General features: G+C 43.6%; 1 protein-coding gene across 1 annotated transcript in view; it reads left to right on the top strand.

The window, feature by feature from the left end:
- Nucleotides 1-8252: 8252 nt before the first annotated feature.
- LOC110486646 (excitatory amino acid transporter 2) overlaps nt 8253-18822 on the top strand; it is a 41676-nt gene continuing 31106 nt past the window's right edge. Inside the window, exon 1 of the mRNA XM_090196887.1 lies at nt 8253-8440. Within this exon, the coding sequence (XP_090053013.1) occupies nt 8320-8440 (121 nt within the window). The 5' untranslated portion in view covers nt 8253-8319. The remainder of the gene's footprint in view (nt 8441-18822) is intronic.

Genomic DNA, 18822 nt, shown 5'->3' with positions numbered 1-18822 from the left:
GAGGGGGGAGCATCTCACCTCGCCCCCCAGCAGTAAGTGAGCTCTGCTACACAGACGTCTGACCATAATGCAGACATATCTGAGGAATAATCACTCAAGCCTGAAATTGAATTTCACAGGAAAGGGAGGGTCAGAGAGGCTGTGTGATGGGGTTCCAAAGCAGACCAGACATAGCCTACACACTAACACACCAGTGGTGGTCGGTGCCATTTAACATTAGAGAAGACTTCTTTTTTTTATGAGCATGGCCTTATTTCTATTACAGAATATTGAATGACTGTCTGTCATTCATATTCCATCCACCCAGTTCAGTGTAACAGTGATAGGTTTAGGCTACTGCATGATACAGAAATTTGCCCTATACCCATCATGAGGTTGCTACAACCTAGCCTACAAATGAACGTTTATAACAGGTGCACAGGTCAAGAGACAAATTGGAGTAATCAAGGTGACAGACAGTGACACATTCAATACCGCCTTGCACACTTTAGCTGATCTAGGGTGTAGTCATTAGTCCAAACGGTTTTCAAAACGTTACGTTTTGCAACTAAAAGAGAGAGTTTCTATTGGACAAATTCAGGTAGGTCCATCACCGTTTTGTTGCGTTTGCTTCCGTTTAAGAAATGTTTTGCAACAGAATTGGCGGAATTAATACACCCCTGATCACACAGTTCACTTTCATAGCAACCATACAAACAGCATCATCACATCTACGTGCTCTCCTCCTCTCACATTTTCCCTTCCCTTGTAGACAAAACCTCTCCAAGTCAAACCTTCATACCATAATCACTGCACACAACATACAAAGTTGTCACCATATTAGCTAATGTCATAGTCAACATAGAAACTATCAATCCAATCCATGTGTACAATCATGCAGTAGTGTACTGCAATCAGTTTAGCAGTTACACCAGCGGCTTACCCTGAATTGGAAGTGTTGGATAGCCTTAGCCAGCTAGCTACATTAATATAGTTCCTCTATGTATACAACGAAATACAACAACATTTCTCTCCCTCTCTTTGTCTCTGCTCTTTCTCCTTCATTTTTGAATAAATGAACTGTTCAACTATAGTCTTTCTCCTCTTTGAGTCAACTACTCATCACATTTTATGCACTGCAGTGCTATTGTTAACTGTAGCTTATGCAATCTTTCTCTGATCCTTTGTTTGGATGGACAACATATCAGTTCATGCTGCAAGAGCTCTGATAGGTTGGATGACGTCCTCCGGAAGTAGTCATAATTACTGTGTAAGTCTATGGAAGGGGGTGAAAAGGCTACCGCAGACCTTCAATGCAAAACAGTGTGTTTTAATCAGTTATTTGGTAACATTTAGTATAGTTTTATCTAAAAAAGGATAACTTTCTTAATGTTTCACTATTTTCATTTTTATGAAATTCACAGAGTCCTCCCCTTTCTCCTCCGAGGAGCCGCCACTGAAACACACACACACAAACGCACACACACACACACACACACACACACACACACACACACACACACACACACACACACACACACACACACACAAACTCATTAAAACATTTATACACATACTCACTCATAAAAACATTTAACTGAGCTACACGAACACACAGAAAGTCTATATCCTGTATGTGATATTCACCTTTGGGAGAAAGTGTGGGAGAGCGAGAGAGCTAGGGGAACTAAAAAAAATCTGAGGAGTTGGATGTAAGGAATGTCTTAATTATGGGAACAGAGGACTAACTTCAGTTTAATCCTTAATGAGAAACAGGTTTGAATGGGAGAGAAACTAGAGCTGAGGGGAGAGAGGGCTCTGCATTACATTCATTATCTGGCAACCCACGCTACAGATGTAGGATCTTAATTTGAGACAGTTTGCCACAGCAGGAAAATAATCCTGCAGGAACAGGAAATGGGAAATATTATGTGGATTATTATTACAGTTTTTTTCGATTGCTAAACGACAGTGGACACAACTGGAGTCACATGTGCAAAACTCTAACTACAGTCTGCACAGCAGCAGTTCATGTGGACCAAACTCTAGTTCGTTTTTCATTGCTTGAACACAGTTTTCAAAACTCTACACACTTATCCCATGACTTTAACCACAACCTGCACAACACTGTGGATTTACAGCACTTTGTTCAAATGCTAACACACTGCTGTCAAAACTGTGAACCACACATTCAAAACGGAATAGATTTCAGCCTTGTGCCTTTCAAACACTGCTGATTGCAATTTCAGCTGAAAGGCTAAGCAGGTGTCTTGTTTTAGACTTGTTAGTGAACACACACACATATTACAGTATATATAGGTAGAGCTCAGAAAGACTCATTTTGGAAATGGAACAAGGAAGATGGGTTCGTGGAGGGAGAAGGGTGGCAGGGAGAGGGCGGATGCGTGGAGGAAGACAAAGAAGACAAAGAGCTGTTATTTCAGATGAAATAAGGGCTACACTTATAGACCATGTCGTGAACCATGGTCTCTCATTGAGAGAGGCAGGGTTGAGGGTGTAACCCAATCTGCAAAGATCCACAGTGGCATCTGTAATGCGAATTTTCCATCAGGTGAGAGTTACATCCTTACAGTAAATGAAAACATTACAGGAATCTATTTTGTATTGCAATTATAGAATATTTACACAGATATATATTACAGTAAGTTTGACTGTAAAATATATTTTTACAACAGGACCCAAAGGCTGCCCCCAACAGGGGGAAGAGGAAAAATATTTTCAGATGTGCAGGAAAATGCTATTGTTGACATGGTTGTTGTCAACAATGCAATAAAACTGCGGGAGATTCAAGATAGAGTGCTGGCTGATAATGATATATTTGAAAATGTTAATTCTGTCAGCACAACAACTATTGCTCGAGTCCTAAAGAAACACCAAGTTACAATGAAACAGTTATACACTGTACCGTTCGAGAGAAACAGTGAACGGGTAAAAGAGCAAAGATACCAATATGTCCAGGTAAGACGTCTGAGGTTACGTACACAGCTATACAAAATATTTACAGTAAAAAAAAACACTAGCATTTCTACAGTAAAACTGTGTACTTACTGTTTTTCAGAGAGTAATGGAGGTGGAAGCACTGGAAAGACCACATTCATTTGTATTTATCGATGAAGCTGGATTTAACCTTGCCAAAACACGGCGCAGAGGAAGGAATGTTATAGGTCAAAGGGCCACTGTGGAGGTTCCAGGCCAAAGGGGGGGAAATATCACCATGTGTGCTGCAATGGCCAATGATGGTTTGCTTCTCAACACACCACTCATTGGCCGATACAACACTGTTCCTAGAACAGCTCTATGCTCAGCTAGTGCCAGCAGAACAGGGGGAGCCAGTAAAAAAAAAACAAGTTTTTGTCATAGTTTGCGATAACGTTGCTTTTCACCACTCTGCAGCTGTCACAGATTGGTTTGCAGCACATTACAGATTTATGGTTTTGTACCTGCCTGCATATTCACCCTTCCTCAACCCAATAGAGGAGTTTTTCTCTGCCTGGAGGTGGAAAGTGTTTGGTCACCACCCACATGACCAAATGTCTCTTTTGGAAGCCATGCGTGCCGGATGTGAGGACACGAGTCCAGAGGACTGCCAGGGATGGATAAGGCACTCCAGAAGGTTCTTCCCCAGGTGCATGGCAAGAGAAAACATTAGATGTGATGTTGAAGAAAACCTGTGGCCTGATGCTAGAGAGAGGCAGGATTAGCCCCTCAATTATTTGTTCGAATTACAGTATGTACTTTTAGTTTCTACCTTTTTTTTCTCATTATGTAATTCCGTAAATTACTACAGACTATTGAAGCAAACTGCTCATTTTCATTTACCTTAAAGAATTGTTATGTTCTAAAAAATTTAATAAATCATGTGAAAGAATGTCACTCTTTTCTTTGAAGAAAATATTACTTTGTATGAAGTCACTGAAATTGTAAAGATCAAAAGTTTGTATTTTGATGCTTGTGTTTTTACTCTCAGTGTGTTCTGAGTGACAGTGTGTGTTATCTCAGTGAGGGTTGTGCATAGTGTTTGGCTGCACTGAGCGTGTTTTGAGCCATGTGTTAAGAGTTGTGTTGCTTGGAATGAGTTTTGCAGGTGATGTGAACTGTTTAGCTCAGGTGACTGTTGGTAGTGCAGACTGTAGTTAGAGTTTTGCACATGTGACTCCAGTTGTGCCCACTGTCGTTAAGCAATCGAAAAAAACTGTAATGTACATTTTGTAGGGGTTAATATACACTGCTCAAAAAAATAAAGGAAACACTCAAATAACACATCCTAGATCTGAATGAATGAAATATTCTTATTAAATACTTTTTTCTTTACATAGTTGAATGTGCTGACAACAAAATCACACAAAAATCATCAATGGAAATCAAATGTATCAACCCATGGATTTGGAGTCACACTCAAAGTGGAAAACCACACTACAGGCTGATCCAACTTTGATGTAATGTCCTTAAAACAAGTCAAAATTAGGCTCAGTAGTGTGTGTGGCCTGGTGGATGGAGCGAGACATGATGTTCCAGATGTGCTCAATTGGATTCAGGTCTGGGGAACGGGCGGGCCAGTCCATAGCATCAATACCTTCCTCTTGCAGGAACTGCTGACACACTCCAGCCACATGAGGTCTAGCATTGTCTTGTATTAGGAGGAACCCAGGGCCAACCGCACCAGCATATGGTTTCACAAGGGGTCTGAGGATCTCATCTCAGTACCTAATGGCAGTCAGGCTACCTCTGGCGAGCACATGGAGGGCTGTGCTGCCCCCCAAAGAAATGCCACCCCACACCATGACTGACCCACCACCAAACAGGTCATGCTGGAGGATGTTGCAGGCAGCAGAATGTTCTCCACGGCGTCTCCAGACTCACGTCACGTCTGTCACATGTGCTCAGTGTGAACCTGCTTTCATCTGTGAAGAGCACAGGGCGCCAGTGGCGAATTTGCCAATCTTGGTGTTCTCTGGCAAATGCCAAATGTCCTGCACGGTGTTGGGCTGTAAGCACAACCCCCACCTGTGGACGTCGGGCCCTCATACCACCCTCACGGAGTCTGTTTCTGACCGTTTGAGCAGACACATGCACATTTGTGACCTGCTGGAGGTCATTTTGCAGGGCTCTGGCAGTGCTTCTCCTGCTCCTCCTTGCACAAATGCGGAGGTAGCGGTCCTGCTGCTGGGTTGTTGCCCTCCTACGGCCTCCTCCACGTCTCCTGATGTACTGGCCTGTCTCCTGGTAGCGCCTCCATGCTCTGGACACTACGCTGACAGACACAGAAAACCTTCTTGCCACAGCTCGCATTGATGTGCCATCCTGGATGAGCTGCACTACCTGAGCCACTTGTGTGGATTGTAGACTCCGTCTCATGCTACCACTAGAGTGAAAGCACCGGCAGCATTCAAAAGTGACCAAAACATCAGCCAGGAAGCATAGGGAACTGAGAAGTGGTCTGTGGTCACCACCTGCAGAACCACTCCTTTATTGGGGGTGTCTTGCTAATTGCCTATAATTTCCACCTGTTGTCTATTTCATTTGCACAAGAGCATGTGAAATGTATTGTCAATCAGTGTTGCTTCCTAAGTGGACAGTTTGATTTCACAGAAGTGTGATTGACTTGGAATTACATTGTGTTGTTTAAGTGTTCCCTTTATTTTTTTGAGCAGTGTATTTTTCGTAAGTCAAAATCAAGTGTGACATTTCTAAGTGGAAATTACAAACTTCAGAAGTCTTTTTAAACCTCAAATACACTACAAGTTCTCCTGCAACAGGGTGATCAAATGAAGATCCTAGATCTGTATATACTGTAGTTGACAGTTGATTCTCACTCATAACGGTATCAATGCAAAATATGATGTCTCTTCATGTTTGTACCTCGATTCTATCTCTCCCTTATGCATCTCCACTTCTCCGTTATGCGTACATCTCCGGCCTTTTCTCTCCATCCCCTTATCCATCTGTCTTTTCTCCCTCTCTCTTTCTGCCAGAGGAACATTGTTACACATTGTAAACTTTACTCACCGAACGACACCCGGCAGTATAGGGTTTCACAGGCAGACTTTGTATGTGAACCGCTCTGGCAATTAGTAGAGGATAGACTTACAGCGTACCCACTGAACAAAGGAAGGACAGGCCCAATTCCACAAGCCTCCGTCCCTGTTCTGTTCCTCTGCCCCTTTCCATCTGTCAGTCCCACAGGACAGGGTGTGTGTGTGTGTGTGTGTATGTGTGTATGTGTGTATGAATGTCTGTGTGTGTGTGCGTGTGTGTCTGTGTAGACGGTTCATGTGTGCGTGTGTTTGTGTGTGTTGTAGGAGGTTTGTGTGTGGATCTTTGCATTTGGCAGAGGATTTGTGTGTCTCTGTGTCAGAAGGTGTGTCAGCCATGTGACATTGCATGTACGTGTGTATGCATACAGAGCAGAGGTCAGGGGTTTCTGTGATGCGCTTACTTACATCACCCTGTCATTATCCTTATCCCTTGTACCTTGTTACACTGTCATTGTCACGGACTTGTTATTATGTCACACAAGACAGAATGTAGCACACACTGCTTTAATAACGCTGACATAGTGATTGGTTGACATAGTGCTTGGTTGACATAGTGCTTGGTTGATGTAGTGCTTGGTTGACATAGTGCTTGGTTGACATAGTGCTTGGTTGACATAGTGCTTGGTTGACATAGTGGTTGGATGACATAGTGCTTGGTTGACATAGTGCTTGGTTGACATAGTGCTTGGTTGACGTAGTGGTTGGTTGACATAGTGCTTGGTTGACATAGTGCTTGGTTGACGTAGTGCTTGGTTGACATAGTGCTTGGTTGACATAGTGCTTGGTTGACGTAGTGCTTGGTTGACGTAGTGCTTGGTTGACATAGTGCTTGGTTGACATAGTGCTTGGTTGACGTAGTGCTTGGTTGACATAGTGCTTGGTTGACGTAGTGCTTGGTTGACATAGTGCTTGGTTGACATAGTGCTTGGTTGACGTAGTGCTTGGTTGACGTAGTGCTTGGTTGACATAGTGCTTGGTTGACATAGTGCTTGGTTGACGTAGTGCTTGGTTGACATAGTGCTTGGATGACATAGTGATTGGTTGACATAGTGCTTGGTTGACATAGTGCTTGGTTGACATAGTGCTTGGTTGACATAGTGCTTGGTTGACGTAGTGCTTGGTTGACATAGTGGTTGGTTGACATAGTGCTTGGTTGACATAGTGCTTGGTTGACGTAGTGCTTGGTTGACATAGTGCTTGGATGACATAGTGATTGGTTGACATAGTGCTTGGTTGACATAGTGCTTGGTTGACATAGTGCTTGGTCTGTTCAGTAACACTACTGACATCATGGCTATTTCACTTTAATTGCATAGTAATGACTTTGAATGTTTTTTTAAATAACACAATAGGGATTGTTCCTTATTCCATTTCTGTAATAAAATGCTAGTACGCAATTACATAACTGTTGCTGTATCATTAATTTCAGCATTATTATAGATATTATTGTACATCTGATGCTCAAATGCAAATCTCACTTCTATTCATGATTGGAGTATGGGGTGACTGATCCTGATCTGTGGTTAAGGGCAACTTCTATCTTCTACGTACCTACTAGCGAAGGTAGAATCAATGTTTCCCTGCCCTTTATCGCCCCCAAGTGGAAGGGTGGAGGTACACCTGGATGCATCAGAAGTCAAGCGTTAGCCATTGATTGACATGACTAATGAGTATGAGGTAACTCTGCATCTTAATAATCTCTCCTTCCTCCAGGAGTGTGCACTTGTTCACGTCCCTTCATGGATTTATAAGGAAATGACTGGCATATGGAAACTCCCTCTAGTGTGCCTACTCCAAAACATTACTTTTAAATTTGTCGGGAGTAGTGATCAAGTGTACACTTCAGGTGGAAGGAGAGAATATTGGGACGAAACCTCACTCCCACTCTCTTTCAACTGTCTCTTACTGCTAGCTCATTTTCTCTCTCTAAATCTCTCTCTCACTTTGTCTCCCTCCCTCCACAGCCTACTCTCACTCTCTATGGTAATGATTATAGTGACAATAAACATTTATTTGTGTATTATCAGCCCAAAGTTCTTTCCAAATGAGCACTTAAAAGAACCAAAACAAGGGAAAGCTAGTGGCTGGAATACAGCTGATCAGGAGCTAGTAGTCTATCACTAGACACTGACCTTGAGGAACAACTCAACTTAGGAATTCAGAGAGGGAGTAGAAAAGAAGCATAAAGAGAACTAGAAATAGAGAGAGTGAGGGAGAGAGAGTAAGGAGCAAGCGAGGGGACTCAGAGATCCAAGCTGTTTTATTAATCTGCCAATTTTCTCAGATGACGCAAGGACTGGGATTTTGCCTATTCTTTCTCTCTCTCTACCGCTCCATCCTTTCCTCCCTTCATTGTGTCTCTCCCGATGCCTTGCTCTGGTTGGATGGGAGACGACACACAGCAGGTAGGACTGACTTTACCTCCCTTCTCTTTGTTCCTTCTATCCCTTAACCTATCCTCCCTCTGATCTTTCTCATCTTCTGAGTGATGTTCTGGACATTTCTTTCATGTTCGTCTCAAATCCTCCCCCACTCATGTGCATAGGATTCACCAGGAATGTAGTTGTACTACCATTGTCAGTGCTATTTTTCATTCACTGTGAATTTGGAGTCCATGTGCTCATGTCACTTTCGCTCTCTTTCTCTCAGTCAGAATGTGCTGCACATTGACTGTCTTTATATCCTGGTACTGCTACCAGTTTGTCTATGGTGATGTGTGTATATAGGTGTAGGTGTGTGTATATAGGTGTAGGTGTGTGTGTACATCGTTCATCTTCATTCGATTTTATGGAATGTTCTGTACCATCATTGTACATTGTGTAGTTAGTGGTAATGGTTCGATGGTAATGGTTCGATATTAACAGTGATATGGAACCTCAGAAACTGCTGACTATATGACTATTTACATTCCAATGAAGTGCTTTCCCAGCTGTTGAGTGAGAACAAGAGAGAACCAAAACCGAGTTTGCGTTTGGAGAAAAGAAATGGAGAATATTCAAAGGATATTTTTGGCAGAAGGAGAGGATGGATATACTGTTCTGGAGGATTGGGAAGAACTAGAACTAGGTTCTGCTGGAGGAATTGCATTCCAATGACAGATCGAAAGGAAAGAGGAAAGAGAGAGTATGAGGGAGGATTTATAAATAGCAGAGCTTTAGAAGGGTGAAGAGAGCAGATGTGATAGACAGTCTGTGCTTAAAGAGTTCAAACAACAGATTAATACAGTCAGATTACAGTCCGAGAGAGAGGAATGATGCCACACACACACGCACACACACACACACACACACACACACACACACACACACACACACACACACACACACACACAGATGCACGCACACACACTGATGAACAGTCAATGAAAAATAAACAAGCTCCCTATTTCTTCTCTCTGTCATGGTCTATTGACTCCAGAGTTTGTCACTGAGGTTAAAGTGGAGTTTTTCTACTGATCGACGACCAAATCTGATTAACGTTGAGCCTGAGACAGAGAGTTGATACACTACATACAAACCCACTACATCCATTTTCTCTATATGGTCTGAATATGCCCTTAGCACGTGTGTGTAGGCGTATGTGCATATGCTGAATGAGTAAACTCCTTGAACCTAGAATAAACATTTCTGAGGTGAGATTATGTGTGATGCCTGCCTATATGCCTGTGTGCGCATGTGTGTGTGCTGCACACACTATTCAGTGTATGTGTGTATTTTTTAAATTTGATTTATTTTGTATTACTGCACTGTTGGAGCTAGAAACACAAGCAAACTTTATTTGTCACATGCGCCGAATACAACAAGTGTAGACCTTACTGTGAAATGCTTACTTATAAGCCGTTAACCAACAGTGCAGTTCAAGAAGAGTTAAGAAAATATTTCCCAAATAAACTAAAGTAAAAAATAATACAAAGTAACACAATAACATAACAATAACGAGGCTATATACAGGGGGAACTGGTACCGAGTCAGTGTGCGGGGGTACAGGTTAGTCGAGGTCATTTGTACATATAGGTAGGGGTGAACTGACTATGCATAGATAATAAACAGCGAGTAGCATCAGTGTACAAAACAAATGGAGGCGCTGGGGGAAGGGGTCCGGTGGCCATTTGATTAATTGTTCAGCAGTCTTATGGCTTGGGGGTAGACGCTGTTAAGGAGCCTTTTGGTCCTAGACTTGGAGCTCCAGTATCGCTTGCAGTGCGGCAGCAGGGAGAACAGTCTATGATTTGGGTGATTGGAGTCTGACAATTTTATGGTCTTTCCTCTGACACCGCCTATTATATACAGTGCCTTGCGAAAGTATTCGGCCCCCTTGAACTTTGCAACCTTTTGCCACATTTCAGGCTTCAAACATAAAGATATCAAACTGTATTTTTTTGTGAAGAATCAACAACAAGTGGGACACAATCATGAAGTGGAACGACATTTATTGGATATTTCAAACTTTTTTAACAAATCAAAAACGGAAAAATTGGGCGTGCAAAATTATTCAGCCCCTTTACTTTCAGTGCAGCAAACTCTCTCCAGAAGTTCAGTGAGGATCTCTGAATGATCCAATGTTGACCTAAATGACTAATGATGATAAATACAATCCACCTGTGTGTAATCAAGTCTCCGTATAAATGCACCTGCACTGTGATAGTCTCAGAGGTCCGTTAAAAGTGCAGAGAGCATCATGAAGAACAAGGAACACACCAGGCAGGTCCGAGATACTGTTGTGAAGAAGTTTAAAGCCGGATTTGGATACAAAAAGATTTCCCAAGCTTTAAACATCCCAAGGAGCACTGTGCAAGCGATAATATTGAAATGGAAGGAGTATCAGACCACTGCAAATCTACCAAGACCTGGCCGTCCCTCTAAACTTTCAGCTCATACAAGGAGAAGACTGATCAGAGATGCAGCCAAGAGGCCCACGGTCACTCTGGATGAACTGCAGAGATCTACAGCTGAGGTGGGAGACTCTGTCCATAGGACAACAATCAGTCGTATATTGCACAAATCTGGCCTTTATAGAAGAGTGGCAAGAAGAAAGCCATTTCTTAAAGATATCCATAAAAAGTGTTGTTTAAAGTTTGCCACAAGCCACCTGGGAGACACACCAAACATGTGGAAGAAGGTGCTCTGGTCAGATGAAACAAAAATTGAACTTTTTGGCAACAATGCAAAACGTTATGTTTGGCGTAAAAGCAACACAGCTCATCACCCTGAACACACCATCCCCACTGTCAAACATGGTGGTGGCAGCATCATGGCTTGGGCCTGCTTTTCTTCAGCAGGGACAGGGAAGATGGTTAAAATTGATGGGAAGATGGATGGAGCCAAATACAGGACCATTCTGGAAGAAAACCTGATGGAGTCTGCAAAAGACCTGAGACTGGGACGGAGATTTGTCTTCCAACAAGACAATGATCCAAAACATAAAGCAAAATCTACAATGGAATGGTTCAAAAATAAACATATCCAGGTGTTAGAATGGCCAAGTCAAAGTCCAGACCTGAATCCAATCGAGAATCTGTGGAAAGAACTGAAAACTGCTGTTCACAAATGCTCTCCATCCAACCTCACTGAGCTCGAGCTGTTTTGCAAGGAGGAATGGGAAAAAAAATTCGGTCTCTCGATGTGCAAAACTGATAGAGACATACCCCAAGCGACTTACAGCTGTAATCGCAGCAAAAGGTGACGCTACAAAGTATTAACTTAAGGGGGCTGAATAATTTTGCACGCCCAATTTTTCAGTTTTTGATTTGTTAAAAAAGTTTGAAATATCCAATAAATGTCGTTCCACTTCATGATTGTGTCCCACTTGTTGTTGATTCTTCACAAAACAATACAGTTTTATATCTTTATGTTTGAAGCCTGAAATGTGGCAAAAGGTCGCACTACCCTCTGTAGCGCACAATCAGATGCCGAGCAGTTGCCATACCAGGCGGTGATGCAACCAGTGCTCTCAATGGTGCAGCTGTAGAACTTTTTGAGGATCTGGGGACCCATGCTAAATCTTTTCCTTCTCCTGAGGGGGAAAAGGTTTTGTCATGCCCTCTTCACGACTGTCTTGGTGTGATCGGACCATGATAGATTGTTGGTGATGTGGACACTAAGGAACTTGAAACTCTCGACCTGCTCTTCTACAGCCCCGTTGATGTTAATGGGGGCCTGTTCGGCCTGCCTTTTCCTGTAGTCCACGATCAGCTCCTTTGTCTTGCTCACATTGATGGAGAGGTTGTTGTCCTGGCACCACACTGCCAGGTCTCTGACCTCCTCCCTGTAGGCTGTCTCATTGTTGTCGGTGATCAGGCCTACCACTACCACTGTTGTGTCGTCAGCACACTTAGTGATGGTGTTGGAGTCGGGTTTGGCCACGCAGTCATGGGTGAACAGGGAGTACAGGAGGAGACTAAGTACACACCCCTGGGGGGGCCCAGTGTTAAGGATCAGCGTGGCAGATGTGTTGTTGCCTACCCTTACTACCTGGGGGCAGCCCGTCAGGAAGTCCAGGATCCAGTTGCAGAGGGAGGTGTTTAGTCCCAGGGTCCTTAGCTTAGTGATGAGCTTCATGGGCTCTATGGTGTTGAACGCTGAGTTGTAGTCAATGATCAGCATTCTCACATAGGTGTTCCTTTTGTCCAGGTGGGAAAGGACAGTGTGGAGTGTGATTGAGATTGCGTCATCTTTGTATCTGTTGGGGCGGTATGCGAATTGGAGTGTGTCTAGGGTATCTGGGAGGATGCTGTTGATGTGAGCCATGACCAGCCTTTCAAAGCACTTCATGGCTACTGACGTGAGTGCTATGGGCGGTAATCATTTTGACAGGTTATCTTCGCTTCCTTGGGCACAGGGACTATGGTGGTCTGTTTGAAACATGTAGGTATTACAGACTCAGTCAGGGAGAGGTTGAAAATGTCAGTGAAGACACTTGCCATTTGGTCAGCTCATGCTCGGAGTACACGTCCTGGTAATCCATCTGGCCCCACGGCTTTGTGAATGTTGACCTGTTAAAGGTCTTGCTCACATCGGCTACCAAGAGCGTTATCACACAGTCGAGCATAAAAGGCATTTAGCTCGTCTGGTAGGCTCACGTCACTGGGCAGCTCACGTCTGGGTTTCCCTTTCTAGTTCGTAATAGTTTTCAAGCCCTGCCACATCCGACGAGTGTCAGAGCCGGTGTAGTAGGATTCAATCTTAATCCTGTATTGATCCTTGCGATAACATCTGCAAATCTATGTATGCGACCAATAAACTTAGATGTTATGTTTCTGTATGGACTTGTTAACCTATACATATCAGTGCAGTGTTGTAGTAGTGTCCAGTTGAAAGTTTCATGACCCCCTCCCTTGTTCTCTCTGGAAGAAGGGACGGGGATATGGGATTATATCTCTTTCCCTGCAAAAAGAGAGGAACCAGGCTATGAGGGGGGGCCAGTCCTCTTCTGGCTGTGCCGGGTGGAGATTATAACAGAACATGGCCAAGATGTTCAAATGTTCATAAATGACCAGCATGGTCAAATAATAATAATCACAGTAGTTGTCGAGGGTGCAGCAAGTCAGCACGTCAGGAGTAAATGTCAGTTGGCTTTTCATAGCCGATCATTAAGAGTATCTCTACCACTCCTGCTGTCTCTAGAGAGTTGAAAACAGCAGGTCTGGGCCAGGTAGCACATCCGGTGAACAGGTCAGGATTCCATAGCCGCATGCAGAACAGTTGAAACTGGAGCAGCAGCATGGCCAGGTGGACTGGGGAGAGCAAGGAGTCATCATGCCAGGTAGTCCTGAGGCATGGTCCTAGGGCTCAGGTCCTCCGAGAGAGAGAAAGAAAGAGAGAAAAAGAGAATTAGAGAGAGCATACGTAAATTCACACAGGACACCGGATAAGACAGGAGAAGTACTCCAGATATAACAAACTGACCCTAGCTCCCCGACACATAAACTACTGCAGCATAAATACTGCAGGCTGAGACAGGAGGGGTCAGGAGACACTGTGGCCCCATCCGATGATACCCCCAGGCAGGGCCAAACAGGAAGGATATAACCCCACCCACTGTTAATGCGAGAGTAGCGAAATGCTTGTGATTCTAGTTCCGACAATGCAGTAATAACCAACGAGTAATCTAACCTAACAATTTCACAACAACTACCTTATACACACAATTGTAAAGGGATGAAGAATATGTACATAAAAATATGTGAATGAGTGATGGTACAGAACGGCATAGGCAAGATGCAGTAGATGGTATCGAGTACAGTATATACATATGAGATGAGTAATGTAGGGTATGTGAACATTGTATTAAGTAGCATTGTTTAAAGTGGCTAGTGATACATTTTTTACATCAATTTTTCCATTATTAAAGTGGCTGGAGTTGAGTCGGTATGTTGGCAGCAGCCACTCAATGTTAGTGATGGCTCTGTAACAGTCTGATGAGCTTGAGATAGAAGCTGTTTTTCAGTCTCTCGGTCCCTGCTTTGATGCACCTGTACTGACCTCGCCTTTTGGATGATAGCGGGGTGAACATGCAGTGGCTCGGTGGCTGTTGTCCTTGATGATCTTTATGGCCTTCCTGTGACATCGGGTGGTATAGATGTCCTGGAGGGCAGGTAGTTTGCCCCAGGTGATGCGTTGTGCAGACCTCACTACCCTCTGGAGAGCATTACGGTTGTGGGCGGAGCAGTTGCCGTACCAGGTGGTGGTTTGTGAGTGCTTTTGGTGACAAGCCAAATTTCTTCAGCCTCCTGAGTTTGAAGAGGCGCTGCTGCGCCTTCTTCACCATGCTGTCTGTGTGGGTGGACCAACTCAGTTTGTCCGTGATGTGTACGCCGAGGAACTTAAAACTTACTACCCTCTCCACTACTGTCCCGTCGATGTGGAAAGGGGGGTGCTCCCTCTGCTGTTTCCTGAAGTCCATGATCATCTCCTTTGTTTTGTTGACGTTGAGTGTGAAGTTATTTTCCTGACACCACACTCCGAGGGCCCTCACCTTCTCCCTGTAGGCCGTCTCGTCGTTGTTGGTAATCAAGCCTACCACTGTAGTGTCATCTGCAAACTTGATGATTGAGTTGGAGGCGTGCATGGCCATGCAGTCGTGGGTGAACAAGGAGTACAGGAGAGGGCTCAGAACACACCCTTGTAGGGCCCCAGTGTTGAGGATCAGCGGGGTGGAGATGTTGATACCTACCCTCACCACCTGGGGGCGGCCCGTCAGGAAGTCCAGTACCCAGTTGCACAGGGCGGGGTCGAGACCCAGGGTCTCGAGCTTGATGACGAGCTTGGAGGGCACTATGGTGTTAAATGCTGAGCTGTAGTCGATGAACAGCATTCTCACATAGGTATTCCTCTTGTCCAGATGGGTTAGGGCAGTGTGCAGTGTGGTTGCGATTGCGTCATCTGTTGACCTATTGGGGCGGTAAGCAAATTGGAGTGGGTCTAGGGTGTCAGGTAGGGTGGAGGTGATATGGTCCTTGACTAGTCTCTCAAAGCACTTCATGATGACGGAAGTGAGTGCTACGGGGCGGTAGTCGTTTAGCTCAGTTACCTTAGCTTTCTTGGGAACAGGAACAATGGTGGCCCTCTTGAAGCATGTGGGAACAGCAGACTGGGATAAGGATTGATTGAATATGTCCGTAAACACACCAGCCAGATGGTCTGTGTATGCTCTGAGGATGCGGCTGGGGATGCTGTCTGGGCCTGCAGCCTTGCGAGGGTTAACACGTTTAAATGTTTTACTCACGTCGGCTGCAGTGAAGGAGAGTCTGCAGGTTTTTGGTAGTGGGCCGTGTCAGTGGCACTGTATTGTCCTCAAAGCGAGCAAAGATGTTGTCTGGGAGCAAGACATCCTGGTCCGCGACCGACGGGGCTGGTTTTCTTTTTGTAATCTGTGGTTGACTGTAGACCCTGCCACATACCTCTTGTGTCTGAGCCATTGAATTGCGACTCTACTTTGTCTCTATACTGACGCTTAGCTTGTTTGATTGCCTTGCGGAGGGAATAGCTACACTGTTTGTATTCGGTCATGTTTCCGGTCACCTTGCCCTGGTGAAAAGTAGTGGTTCACGCTTTCAGTTTCGCGGGAATGCTGCCATCAATCCACGGTTTCTGGTTTGGGAATGTTTTAATAGTTGCTGTGGGTACAACATCGCCGATGCACTTGATCGGCGAAGCAAGACATCCTGGTCCGCTCGCTCACCGAATCAGCGTATTCGTCAATGTTGTTGTTTGACGCAATGCGGAACATATCCCAATCCACGTGATCAAAGCAGTCTTGAAGCGTGGAAACAGATTGGTCAGACCAGCATTGACCAGACCTGAGAGTGGGAGCTTCCTGTTTTAGTCTCTGTCTATAGGCAGGGAGTGACAGTGACAGTGATAGATGCTGATCGTAATATTGACAGTGATAGATACTGATCGTAATAGTGACAGTGATAGTGATAGATACTGATCGTAATAGTGACAGTGACAGTGATAGATGCTGATCGTAATAGTGACAGTGATAGATGCTGATTGTCATAGTGACAGTGATAGATGCTGATCGTAATAGTGACAGTGACAGTGATAGATGCTGATCATCATAGTGACAGTGACAGTGATAGATACTGATCATCATAGTGACAGTAACAGTGATAGATGCTCATCATCATAGTGACAGTGACAGTGATAGATGCTGATCATCATAGTGACAGTGATAGATGCTGATCATCATAGTGACAGTGACAGTGATAGATGCTGATCATCATAGTGACAGTGATAGATATTGATCATCATAGTGACAGTGACAGTGATAGATGCTGATCATCATAGTGACAGTGATAGATACTGATCATCATAGTGACAGTGACAGTGATAGATGCTGATCATCATAGTGACAGTGATAGATATTGATCATCATAGTGACAGTGACAGTGATAGATGCTGATCATCATAGTGACAGTGACAGTGATAGATGCTGATCATCATAGTGACAGTGACAGTGACAGTGATAGATGCGGATTGTCATAGTGACAGTGATAGATGCTGATTGTAATAGTGACAGTGACTATGATAGATGCTGATCATCATATTGACAGTGACAGTGATAGATACTGATCATCATAGTGACAGTGATAGATGCTGATCGTCATAGTGACTGATCATCATAGTGACAGTGATAGTGATAGATGCTGATCATCATAGTGACAGTGACAGTGATAAATGCTGATCATCATAGTGACAGTGACAGTGATAGATGCTGATCATCATAGTGACAGTGACAGTGATAGATGCTGATAATCATAGTGACAGTGACAGTGATAGATGCTGATCATCATAGTGACAGTGACAGTGATAGATGCTCATCATCATAGTGACAGTGACAGTGATAGATGCTGATCATCATAGTGACAGTAATAGATACTGATCATCATAGTGACAGTGACAGTGATAGATGCTGATCATCATAGTGACAGTGATAGATACTGATCATCATAGTGACAGTGACAGTGATAGATGCTGATCATCATAGTGACAGTGATAGATACTGATCATCATAGTGACAGTGACAGTGATAGATGCTGATCATCATAGTGACAGTGACAGTGACAGTGATAGATACTGATCGTAATAGTGACAGTGATAGATGCTGATTGTCATAGTGACAGTGATAGATGCTGATTGTAATAGTGACAGTGACAGTGATATATGCTGATCATCATAGTGACAGTGACAGTGATAGATACTGATCATCATAGTGACAGTGATAGATGCTGATCGTCATAGTGACAGTGACAGTGATAGATACTGATCATCATAGTGACAGTGACAGTGATAGATACTGATCTTCATAGTGACAGTGATAGATACTGATCATCATAGTGACAGTGACAGTGATAGATGCTGATCATCATAGTGACAGTGACAGTGATAGATGCTGATCATCATAGTGACAGTGATAGATGCTGATCATCATAGTGACAGTGACAGTGATAGATGCTGATCATCATAGTGACAGTGACAGTGATAGATGCTGATCATCATAGTGACAGTGATAGATGCTGATCATCATAGTGACAGTGATAGATACTGATCATCATAGTGACAGTGACAGTGATAGATGCTGATCATCATAGTGACAGTGACAGTGATATATGCTGATCATCATAGTGACAGTGATAGATACTGATCATCATAGTGACAGTGATAGATACTGATCATCATAGTGACAGTGACAGTGACAGTGACAGTGATAGATGCTGATCATCATAGTGACAGTGACAGTGATAGATGCTGATCGTAATATTGACAGTGATAGATACTGATCGTAATAGTGACAGTGATAGTGATAGATACTGATCGTAATAGTGACAGTGACAGTGATAGATGCTGATCGTAATAGTGACAGTGATAGATGCTGATTGTCATAGTGACAGTGATAGATGCTGATCGTAATAGTGACAGTGACAGTGATAGATGCTGATCATCATAGTGACAGTGACAGTGATAGATACTGATCATCATAGTGACAGTAACAGTGATAGATGCTCATCATCATAGTGACAGTGACAGTGATAGATGCTGATCATCATAGTGACAGTGATAGATACTGATCATCATAGTGACAGTGACAGTGATAGATGCTGATCATCATAGTGACAGTGATAGATATTGATCATCATAGTGACAGTGACAGTGATAGATGCTGATCATCATAGTGACAGTGATAGATACTGATCATCATAGTGACAGTGACAGTGATAGATGCTGATCATCATAGTGACAGTGATAGATATTGATCATCATAGTGACAGTGACAGTGATAGATG

The sequence above is a fragment of the Oncorhynchus mykiss genome, chromosome 13 (assembly GCF_057628025.1).
Source record: "Oncorhynchus mykiss isolate SJ-2025 chromosome 13, ASM5762802v1, whole genome shotgun sequence".
NCBI classification, from domain to species: domain Eukaryota; kingdom Metazoa; phylum Chordata; class Actinopteri; order Salmoniformes; family Salmonidae; genus Oncorhynchus; species Oncorhynchus mykiss.
The sequence above is the reverse complement of the archived record's forward strand: the minus strand, read 5'-3'. Positions and strand labels throughout refer to the sequence as shown.